This window comes from Zosterops lateralis, assembly GCF_965231275.1.
Source record: "Zosterops lateralis genome assembly, chromosome: 2".
Lineage (NCBI taxonomy): Eukaryota > Metazoa > Chordata > Aves > Passeriformes > Zosteropidae > Zosterops > Zosterops lateralis.
This window is the reverse complement of record NC_139763.1, coordinates 8,202,510-8,214,472: the sequence shown is the minus strand read 5'-3', so window position 1 is coordinate 8,214,472 and position 11,963 is coordinate 8,202,510. Positions and strand designations below refer to the sequence as shown.

The 11,963-nt window shown below is 36.3% G+C and overlaps 1 protein-coding gene across 2 annotated transcripts in view; it reads left to right on the top strand.

The window, feature by feature from the left end:
• The window catches only part of USP9X (ubiquitin specific peptidase 9 X-linked), a 97,142-nt gene that overhangs the window by 50,219 nt on the left and 34,960 nt on the right, over positions 1–11,963 (top strand). For both annotated transcript variants that reach the window (XM_083855332.1, XM_083855331.1), the window contains exons 15-23: positions 2,715–2,802; positions 4,381–4,723; positions 6,155–6,250; positions 8,153–8,364; positions 9,879–10,119; positions 10,325–10,474; positions 10,602–10,722; positions 11,188–11,318; positions 11,580–11,858. In XM_083855332.1, coding sequence (XP_083711458.1) covers positions 2,715–2,802; positions 4,381–4,723; positions 6,155–6,250; positions 8,153–8,364; positions 9,879–10,119; positions 10,325–10,474; positions 10,602–10,722; positions 11,188–11,318; positions 11,580–11,858 — 1,661 coding nt within the window. The remainder of the gene's footprint in view (positions 1–2,714; positions 2,803–4,380; positions 4,724–6,154; positions 6,251–8,152; positions 8,365–9,878; positions 10,120–10,324; positions 10,475–10,601; positions 10,723–11,187; positions 11,319–11,579; positions 11,859–11,963) is intronic.

Sequence of the window (11,963 nt, the reverse complement as noted above, 5' to 3'; positions counted from 1 at the left end):
TTTTCATTAGGTGCTTTATTGCATTATTAAGGACAACCAGGAAATCTTCTTCATGTTCCAGATACTGTGCTCACTGTAATCCACAGTTCCTGTTCAAAAACTCCTTTAATTTTCAGTTTTATATACTAAATAGAGCAGAACATAGAGTACTGTGAAGTTTGTCTTCCATGTCTTCATGGAGGGGGAGGAAATATGCCAGGGGGCCATATAAATGAAAGGAAATAAATGAAGGGGGAAGAAAGAAGATTATGCATGTGAAGACAGAAAGAACTAGAAGCTGTAGAATTAAGCTTGGCTGGAGAAGTTGAATGAGATGGGGGGGAAATTCAAGACTAAGGTCCAAACAATGCCACAGGTCAAAAAAAAAATGCCATAGAAATGAAAAATCCAGTAGTCAACAGACATTCTTGGCACTTAACACTGCAATTACTATGTAATTTGGATATTTAAAAATTATTTTGAATATGCCATATGTTTGTTTTCCTTGAAGTCTTCCCTGGTTGTGTTCAGTGATGAACATGTTCCTATTCTTCTGTTATTCACTAATGCATAGGGGTTTCTGGGTACTCCCCTTTTATATGTTTGCCTTTTTAAGGTTAAAGAGAAGCCTAGTCTATGCTTCTGTGATTTTCACTTCTATTGAACTCATCCTTTCCTTCAGCTCTCCATGAGATGAGACAACTGCTCTTGGATGTTGTAGTCCTGAAGGAGGTCACAGTTTCATCTTTTCAACGATTTATCAAACATCTGAAAATTTTAAAAGATTGCTAGCCAATTCTCCTTTATTTCTGTTTTCCTGCAGTAATAAAAAATCCAATGTGTTAATGAAATGGATTTGTAGAAAATGAACCATATGATCTTCTATGCGTGTTTATCACTAATTATACTAAAATTTTCAACCAGTTGTTTTCTACTCCAGTATGTAAGAGGAATTTTAAGGAGATCACACTGACTTGCTGTGGGATGTGGAGAGTAGAAAATAAATCTAGGAGATGTAGAAAGAATGTGATATAGAAAATATTTAGGAAAGTGGATTTTTTTTGTAGTGCAGAGTTTTTCAGAATTCTCAAGTACATCCACACTGCCTTTCTGCAGTTGTCTGGCTTTGAGTTCTCCTGTCATTGCCATTATTGATGTTGTGTCTGTGAATTAAACTCTAGTCAGGAAGAAAAACCCCAGATAGTCCCCACAGTGAAAATAAATGAACACTACCACCTCCCCCTCAACAAATCAAAATCAAACAGAAAACCCACCCACAACACCCAACACTTGAAATAATCAATTTTAATTTCTCTGCAATATGCTGCTTATCTACCCTGATTTTTTTTTCTGCTGGAGACACAGCATGTTTTACTGGTTTTCTACTTCTAATTCTTAAATAATTTTTGTTCACATACTTTTAAATTATTTCTTCAGATTTTTTTCACATTTGTCCTTTTGCTAATTGCTCATTTATGATCATTTAATGAAGGTTATGGTTTGATTTTTAAGGATTTCTGATGAACATAATGTCTTCAGTTTTTCAGACATTAGTTAACTACTGGTCTTCTATTTCCTCTGTCACTCAGTATTTAAGGTAGAGTACATTTTACACTTGGATATAGAGAGGAGTATTTATGACAGTTTTTTCTCTTTATTTTGAAACACTGATGTACTTCTTTTTCCCCCCTGCCTGATGTAATAGGAGATACTGTTTTTCAGCTCTGAAGATAAGTTTTAGTATTAATCTTGATGTTGTCATGAGATGGTCTACCATGGCTGGGTCACCTTAGTTAAGGGCAGTCTGTACACCTTTGCAAACAAGAAATGTAGCATTAATTAGTTTATAATGGAGCTGTGATAATGAATATGTGTCATGATGAAATGCTACTAGTACAGATGAAGGTAATGCAAGTGCAGATCTAGATTGTATCTCTTTAATTTAAAAAAAAAATGAAACAATAGCCAACCACCAAACAATACCACATCAAAACCATGTTCCTATGAACAAAATTGCTGTTTTTTAAGAAAATACTATGCTAAACTTTGACAAAATGCAAGTGAAAGTTTGACTTCATGCCTTACTTTCAAAAGACTACTTCTGTTTCAAGCTTGTCAGTATTACAGGCATTTCAGATTTATGTTTGGAAACTTGAAATAAATGAAGTTGTCTTAATACTTTCATCCTCTGAGTTATGTTATGTGCAAAGCTGTGTGTAAAAGTGGTAAAGAAATGTAGTCATGATCTCCTCTGGAGAGGAAGAAGCCTAAAAATTAGAAAAATTAAATTTTGGAAAAGATGCTGTGTAACAAAACTAAAGCATCCTCAGAAAAAAAGCACTGGATGATTGAGTTATATGCTTGGTACACTTCTATTTTCAACTAACATCTGACTTCAAACTGACTAGTTGAAAATAGGAAAAATTGATTTGAATAAGTAGAGTGTAGGTTCTTAATTTTTCTGCAACACTTCCATTACATTCTGTAACACTGAACAGTGAGCACCTGTATCTGCACATAATTGTTTGTTGATTTGATTACAGACCTCAGTGGTCTTTGCCTGTGCTCACCTCAGGGGGAAGCATAACTGGTCGCTGACATGAAAACTCTTACACCTCACTGAAAATGTACTGGTTTTGGATTATTCAGAGTAACAAGTCTTCAAACACATCCTTTCTTCTAGTGTCAGCATCACTTTTCTGAATGTGTTGTCTAATAAAACATTTTATTTGCAGAGCATGGTGAATATGATCCTCAAACTGTGAGGCCGGGAAGCCGATACAGTCACGTGCAGGAGGTACAGGAGCGGCTTAACTTCTTACGGTGAGTTTGAACTTCAGCATTTGTTTAACTTCTTTAAGACTTTTAATGCTTTTTAAAGAAAACCCTTTGCATTTCTTTCTCTTCTATGGCTTTAATTTGTTTTCTTAACTTCTTTCAAAACTAAGATGCAAAAATACACTGAACGTTTTTGGTTTGGTTTGTTTGGTTGGGTTTTTTTTTTTTTTTTCTGGAGGGCTTCTATGCTACTGTTGGATTATTCAAATAAAGTTTATTAGAATCTTTGGAATCCAAGGCTCTGATTCTGGACTAAGATTTGTATTTTTTCCTCTCTGTGTGCAGAACCATTCTGATTTAAATACAGTGTACAGTTACATTTCTATTAGGGTAATTTAGTTTAAAATTTAAAATATTCCAAGAAGGAATGTCGCCATGTGTCCCTGCTTATATAACACCACATTTGAATCCATGATCATAAAGTGACATGTACTTTTGTACATCACTGACGTTGCATTGGCAGCAATGGAGCCCTAGAAAGAAAGTGCAATGAAAAACTTGTTTGGATGATTTTGGCCAGCTCCTATTTGAGTAAAATAAGAAAACAAAGGATCTCTACTCATCAGAGAGCAGAATGCTGATGCTTTTTAGGCTAAGTCTCTCTCAGCTTTTTCCTACTTGGTTTTAACCTTTTTTTAGATGAGTAAAAGTATTTGGATTGTCAAGTTTCAAACTATTTTTACCTTGTTTTCTAAGGGAGATTTTCTTTTTAGTTTTACCAAGAATTTTCATTAACTAAGCTAAAATGTGAACTGTTTAATGAACTTATACAATAGGATACTTAATGTATTACTCCTGCATGTTAACAATTTTAACTTCCTTAGATTTAAGTTCACTGTTTGTTAATGTACAGAAATTTATGGAGTCCTGTGTCAAATGTAGAATATGTATGTAGCAATTTCTGAAAAGCAGTGCCATAACTCAGTCCTTGATTTCTTTTACAAAAAAAAAAAAAATCTGCATCAGAAAAATTATTCTAAAGAATTTCAATTATAATTTGTTCCTCCTGAAACATCCTTAGTGTTAGTTCTCAACCTTGAAGTTCTTAGTAAATGTTTCATAAATAATTGAACACAAAGGAAAAACTTGCTTAAATAAAAGGAAACATTTCCAGTTCATTGATTTCTGCTTCTGGCTCTGCTCCTTGCTATTGATACCTTTTTTGCAATTTTGCAAAAGCAAGTGTTGAAACATAGTGAATGATTGCAGAATTAATTTATTCTCATATGTTGTGACCTGATTTTTAAACTAAATAGTTTACATAAGGAAATGTGCATTTCTTTGTATATAAAATGTAAACAATGTTTGGTATTTTTGTGTAAGGTGCTTTTTACTGAATTATGTTCCTTTTTTGTTTGGCATATAAGGTCTTGATCCATTCAAACTTACTAAGATATCACGGGGCTAATTTTGAGTAGACTGATGATGTAAATAAAGTTTTCATACTTGTGATATATACATGTATAATGTGCATATCTAGCTTTGTGCCTGTACTTTTTACTGAATTGTAACTCTGGATGTCTCTCAGACAGTGCTGTTAATTGTCTCTTTGTTTTGCTCAAGATTTTTATTGAAGGATGGTCAGCTGTGGCTCTGTGCCCCTCAGGCGAAGCAAATATGGAAGTGTTTAGCTGAAAATGCGGTTTATCTTTGTGATCGCGAAGCCTGTTTTAAATGGTATTCCAAACTAATGGGGGATGAACCAGACTTAGACCCTGACATTAATAAGGACTTCTTTGAAAATAATGTGCTTCAGCTGGATCCTTCCCTATTAACAGAAAATGGAATGAAATGTTTTGAACGTTTCTTCAAAGCTGTGAACTGTCGAGAAGGAAAGCTAGTAGCAAAGAGACGAGCCTATATGATGGATGATCTGGAATTAATAGGATTAGACTACCTTTGGAGGGTGAGTTAATTGAAGGAAGCATCTGAAAGGTTAACTGCTAAGACTTTCTCAGTCTCTTTATGTTTTTAGGAATGTGTAATTTATTAGCAATGAACTGAAATTATGAAAATCTCCTTTTTCAAACTAAATGTATGGCTTTTGACTCCACTGTCTCCCAGCAAGTATCCAAGTTGGTAACTTTATAGACTGATGTTTAATGGAAAGTCATTTGAAACATAAGTGTATTTATGTATGGATATGAAATTAAAAATTTGCCTATACCATTGAAGAAGAAAAGATCCTTCCAGGTGACTTATCTGTAGATTTCTCTTTTTTTTCACATGGACATTATAATTAGGTTTTGTTTAATGCACTTCATAAGCTGTTCCATGGGATTCCCTCTAGTGTGGTAAACTGGAGTGATTCTAGATCAGACCAAGTGATCATTGGTCTGATTCTTCCTCCAACAACCACAACCTTTTGGCTAAACATGGTGGTTTTCTAAGATCTGTAGATTCCATATAACCACCTATTCTCTATATATAGAACCTTCCTTTTCTGTAGAAAGGTTGAAGCTACCTGAAGACTTACTAAATCTGTTGGTGAAAACCATCAGTATCTAAAGTGTAACCTAATTTTTTCATAGTATTTCTAGTTCTCAAGAGCTGCATTTAGAGCCCACAGAGGTGCACTGTGACATGGTTATCATGGATATGTGTTTGTAAAATGTGTACAGCAGCAGTCTTCAGTAATTTTGGTTGTGGCTTGTTGAAGGGTGGGTATTTTAATCCTGGTGATAATAGTTAAAACCAAAGTAGATCCCAATTTTTATACAAATAAGTTCACATGATGTTTGTGAACAGAGTCCCCACAGAACATTAGCATGTTTTAGTTTTGGGAATCAACTTACTCTGATCAGCATGACAAAACTCATGAAGCTTCAGCTCAGTACTCTGCAGGGTTTGTCTGTAAAACCTGGTGACTAATTAAAATAAAGTAACTAAAATTTAGATTATCAGGTTAGAAGCAGAATTCACTTGCTTTTCCCCCTTCCACTCATTCATAGCCATTTAATACTTGAAAATTCTGTCTGGTGATGCAGATTGTTGAAGCATCTGAAGGAGTTGTTTTCTTATTCTCTGAAACGAGAAAATTTGGAATATTATGTGAACATGAACATATAAACACTATTTTTACTCTGTTTATAGAACATCAGCCTTTTTGCCAACTCTGAGCCTCAAAGCTAGTTAATTATTAATTTTTGCTCATAAAATCATCTTAAGTGTAAGTTGTATTGATTGTATTTTGTAACTAAGCATTTTAGTCCCTTTCACCTTGTAAGATAATTAGACATATTATTGTGTTGAGATACTTATGTAGTGGTTTTGGTTTTCATTTTTATACCAGCAACTTTTAAGAGATGCTAATGCTTTTTTTTTCCAATTGTGCTAGGTTGTGATTCAGGGAAATGATGACATTGCAAACAGAGCAATAGACCTTCTTAAAGAGATCTATACTAATCTTGGCCCAAGGTTACAAGTTAATCAGGTAAGAAAAGGCAACAAGAAGACTGAAACAGAATAAAAAAATAGTCTTAAAAATCAATGTGGTGATACTTTTATAGTTGAAAGATTTGAAAACAGGAAATAGTTTCTGTATTTTGGAGGGTGAGTCCAACCATCAAATTCTGGGCAGATGCAGAACTTAAGTTTTTTCCTCATATTTCCGGACTGAACTCTCATTAATTTTGCATACTAAGTTCATCTGCTGTATTTGTTCTTGCTACTCAGAAAACAGTTAATGTCATATGAGGAAAGCCTTCTGTTGCACTGCAAATTGTGGCACTTCCTCATATGAGTATGTTCCGTGGCTGGATCTGTGGGGTGTTGTCACAAGCTAATGTAATCTCTTTTTTCTGGCATGTCCCTTACAAAGGGTCACTGATTTCCTATGTCAAGCTGAGGTCTAGCAAATCAGATATTATCTCCCTGCATTAATATTTGCTGGGAGCTGTGGTTCAGTGGACAGAGAAGAGATACTGGGTTTCTATAAGCGCAGGGAAAGGGATGTCATCCACAGGCTTGAGAAGTGGACCCTTGAGAATCTTGTGAAGTTCAACAAAGCCAAGTGCAAGGTCCTGCAGCTCAGATGGGACAATCCCAGACACAAATACAGGCTAGAGGTTGAACAGATTGAGAGCAGCCCTGCAGAGAAAGGCTTGAGAGTATTGGTTGACAGGAAGCCCAGTATACACTAGCAGCCCAGAAAGACTTATGTCTTGGGCTCTATCAACGGCAGCAGGTCAAGGAAGGGGGTTCTGCCCCTCTTGTCTGCTCTGATGTGACCCCACCTGCACTGCTGCATCCAGCTCTGGGGCCCCTGACATAGGGAGGACGTGGACCTGCTGGTGCCAGTCCAGAAGAGGGCATGAAAATAATCAAGGGGCTGGAGCACCTCTGCTGTGAAGACATGGAGAAAAGAAAACTTTCAGGAGACCTTAGAGGTCTTCAGTACTTACAGGGTGCTGCAAGAAAGATGGGGAGGGACTTTAGACAAAGGAATATGGTAACAGGACAAGGGGAAAGCTTTAAACTGAAAGAGAGTAGATTTCAATTGGATATTAGGCAGAAATTATTCCTGTGAGGGTGTTGTGTCACTGGCACAGCTTGCCAGAGAAGCTGTGGGTGCTCCACCTTGGGAAGTGTTCAAGGCCAGGTTGGATGGGACTCTGAGCTACCTGGCCTCATGGAAGGTGTTGCCCATGGCAGGGAGATTGGAACTGGATGATCTCTAAGGCCCCTTCCAACCCAAACCATTCTGTAATTATGTGACTGCGCAAATTGAGTGGAGGAACATTGTCCTGAATATATATCCAGTTGATAACTTGCCAGGTGTATTTCTTAAAACTCTGATATTCTATTTGTCTTCAAAAACACTTTCATAATCTTCAGAGCTGCCAGTCTGCCAGGTCCTGCACAGTTGCCCTAGGGTGGGGTATTCACAGCCATTCAAGCTGTATCTTCCTGCAGTGGCAGATGGCTGGAGGCTTCTGTCTTGCTGTAGGTCTGGGCTTACTCAGCATGCATTGATCTGTCCATCTGCACATGCTTAGTTCTGACACTTCCAAAAGTGTTGTTTTTACATGGACACAAGAATTCTTCACATAGTGTGAGAAAAGGAGGAAGTGGAAGTTTAGTTCAATGTTCTCTGTCCAAACTTTTGCTTTTTCTATTTATGTACAATACAGTTACAGCTGCTGATGATGTGAGATTATTGAAGTGCACACTAAATTAGAGCTATTTATTGATGGGAGTTGCTGGAATAAAACAGTTTTCTTGAGTAACTTACCTGTTTTGGTTTGGGGGATTTTGTCTCTACATTCTCGTCATCCTCCTGAGAAGATGGATTCTAATATGTCTTGTAATTACACCAATTTCTTAATGTAATTAGGTAGTGATTCATGAAGACTTCATTCAGTCCTGTTTCGATCGTCTAAAAGCCTCCTACGATACATTATGTGTGTTGGATGGAGATAAAGACAGTATCAACTGTGCAAGACAAGAAGCAATAAGGATGGTGAGAGTGTTGACTGTTTTAAGAGAGTATATAAATGAATGTGACAGTGATTACCACGAAGAGAGAACTATTCTACCTATGTCAAGGTATGTGTGAAAAACAGTGTCATAATTTTGATTTCTGTTAAATAGTACTATTATCCTTGGGATTTTTACACTCTAAACAGTTTCTATTCAGGAAATGGTTTCACAGTGTTTCAGATTCCCTTTTCTTTGCTGATACACAAAACTGTATTTAAAAAAAATTTTGAAAGATCAGGCAAATACAAGTATATATGGAAGGGACAGCAGGCCTAAGAATAAATTCCTGTAATTAGCACAGTGTACCTTGAGGCTCAATTGTTTTGGATATAGTTCTGTATTTCAGATAATTACTTAAAAGCAGTACTGTTCTTTACATTAGCGTTGGCAAAGCTTTTTTGTTTCTCAACTCTTATTATACAAAAACATGTTGTAAATGTATATATTCACCTTCCAGAATTGTTTATAGAGATCTCAATCTTACTTTGCAAGATTAAAATTCTAATTGTCTAAGTGAAATATTCTGTAAACTCCTCACAAGAAGAGGAAGAAGAGAACAGTCCTTTGAAGTACATTTATTTTCTGTATGCCTTCACTCTTCTTATACTTGTCTTTGAGTGCAAACTTAGCTTAAGTCCTTTGTGTCTCTATGGATTTATAACGTATTTTTAACTAACAGCTAACATATTTTTAAACACAGTGGAGGTTTTTTGTCCACTTACTTTAAATGAACTTTTTGTCAAAAAAATTGAAGAAATTGCTGTTTCTTCATGGTGTGTCAGTACTTTGCAGTGTTGCTACAGCTTTTCTATTGCATATATTGATTGATTGATTGATTAGTCCTAACAAAGTCTTCTTGTTGATTGTGGGTATGTCTTTTTTTATATGGGCTGCTTATTTGATTAGACTTAGTCTTCCACGGGCCTTGTTAGCAAAGAGATTTATGAGGAGTTTTTGCCTTTTGTTACATGGGATTAGTTTGTTGGGCTTATCTGGGCACATCTTTCCTAATGAGCTCCCCTGCCATTTTGGGGAGTGTGATCACTGCTAATGTGGAACAGTTTCTTCCTTTTTTGACCACTTTAAACTTTTTAAAAATACTGTAATTTTAAAAACTGGAATTCTAGTATAAAACCTACAACAGTTTTTGACAGAAGGTATTAAGGCTTGGCAACCTGATGGCTTTTTCTGATCACAGTGTATTTAAAGTTTGGGTTGCTTTGCTAAAAGAGCAAAATGTCCTTGCCAGTCTGATTAAGCCTTGTTTGCACATTTTGATCGGGAAGTTACAAAATAGAGGAAAGATCTAAAACTTTATAAGAGACTTATAAAATTTCTGTCAGTGTTCCTAACCTGACTGTAAATTTGACCATATGATTAATTCATTTGTACTGAGTGTGACTTCTTGAAAGATTTTGTGTATGTTATCTCTGTAGTTGCTGGGGCTTTCACAAAATCTTACACTGGAAAATACCATGTAAAGATTTGATGTCGCAAATACCTGTCGCAAAAAATACAGGAGGGAAAAGAATTTATTTCATGAGGGCAAAAATGACTTTTGCTGGTTTGTTTGTTTTCAGAGCTTTCCGTGGTAAACATATCACACTTGTAGTTCGTTTTCCAAACCAAGGCCGGCAGGTGGAAGATTTGGATATTTGGTCTCACACAAACGACACGATTGGCCAAGTGCGGCGTTGCATCCTCAATCGCATTAAAGCCAACAGCGCACACACCAAAGTGGAGCTGTTCATTGGGGGTGAGCTGGTAGATCCTGCAGATGACAGAAAATTAATTGGGCAGCTCAATCTCAAAGATAAAACGGTAAGTGTTGCAGGCTGGGTATTTTCATCAGTTCAGATGTTCCTTCCCTTTTGTAAATGCTTGAAAAATACCATGCATGCCATCATTTATTTTTGTGAAATAATTCCATTTTTCCTTCTTGTATTATGCCATTAGCATTATGATGTTTATTTGGCAAATAATCTTAATTTTTGGAGAGTATTAAAACTATGATTGTGTTTTTCAGCTAATTACGGCTAAGCTTACACAGATAAATTCTAATATGCCCTCAAGTCCAGACAGTTCCTCTGACTCTTCAACTGGTTCTCCGGGCAACCACGGCAATCACTATAGTGATGGTCCAAATCCAGAAGTTGAAAGCTGTTTGCCTGGAGTGGTAAGCATTTTCTGAAATTAGCAGTTCAAATATGTTTTTTCTTACATTTTGTCTTTGGCTAACAATTTTTATGGGTCTTTTTTGGTTTTTTTTTTTTTTTTTTTTTTTTTTTTTTGCTTATTTTAAGATCATGTCACTGCATCCTCGATACATCTCTTTTCTTTGGCAAGTTGCAGACTTGGGTAGTAGTCTAAATATGCCACCTCTTAGAGATGGAGCCCGTGTTCTTATGAAGCTCATGCCACCAGGTAAAACTTAACTATATGCTTTTTTTTATATCTTTAATATGCCGTATAATAATTTATCATCTGATACATGAAAGTGAAGATAGGGGAGTATTTTGTACTTTCTGGTAATTTATTGATACTGTAATTCACTACTGTTATCCTAATGAGGACTGCAAAAGATTTCCTAACTAGTTACTTCTTGTCTGCTATATAAAGTTGCATAGTTTGCAGTTGGTACTGGAGTCAGCGCCACAGTGCAGTGAAAATGGAGATCATCGTGTTTTCAAGTGGTTTTATAGCACTGCTTTAATGGGATCACTTTTGACTTAATAGTCATTGGAGAACACTCTGTAGTCTGATTTTGTCTGTAAGTTTTGCAACTGTTCTGACACACTTAAAACTTTTCAGATTTATAATTATAAATAGTACTGGGTTGTTGTGGAGTAGTTTGCTGCAAGATGCTTACAAGTTGTGTTTTTATTGCAGATAACACTACGGTTGAGAAACTAAGAGCAATTTGTTTAGATCATGCAAAGCTTGGGGAAAGCAGCCTTAGTCCATCCCTTGATTCTCTATTCTTTGGTCCTTCTGCCTCACAAGTGCTGTACCTAACAGAGGTTTGTGATGCTTTGCCTGTTCTTTAAAAATTGTCAGTTCTTTATGTGGCAGTCCTCTCTGTAGTGTTATAGAGGCCTAGAGATCAAATTCTGGTTTAGAATTAACAATTGAAAATATTTAACTATTTACTGTCATAAACATGTGTATGGCCAGTGCTGTCAAAGCAGTGTTTATGTAGTATTGCTATGAAATCTCATGTTCAGTCATCTATATCCGAGCTGGTGCAATTCCATTAGATAACTCTGGATTTTCTTCTACAGGTAGTTTATGCCTTGTTAATGCCTGCCAGTGCACCTCTGGGAGAAGATGCCAGTGACTTCCAATACAACTTCCTGAAAAGTGGTGGTTTGCCTCTTGTGCTGAGCATGCTGACCAGAAATAACTTCCTGCCAAATGCAGATATGGAAACTCGAAGGGGTGCCTACCTTAATGCTCTAAAAATAGCCAAATTATTGCTAACAGCAATTGGATATGGCCATGTTCGAGCTGTGGCAGAAGCTTGTCAGCCAGTTGTGGAAGGCACAAGTACAATTTCACCGGTAATATAAATCTTCCTTGCTGCAAATTGCAGTGTGCTCTGTGTTTTATAATGTGTGCAGCAACATCTCTTTACTTTTCATTGGTGGTCTATCCTTTGAGTGTGT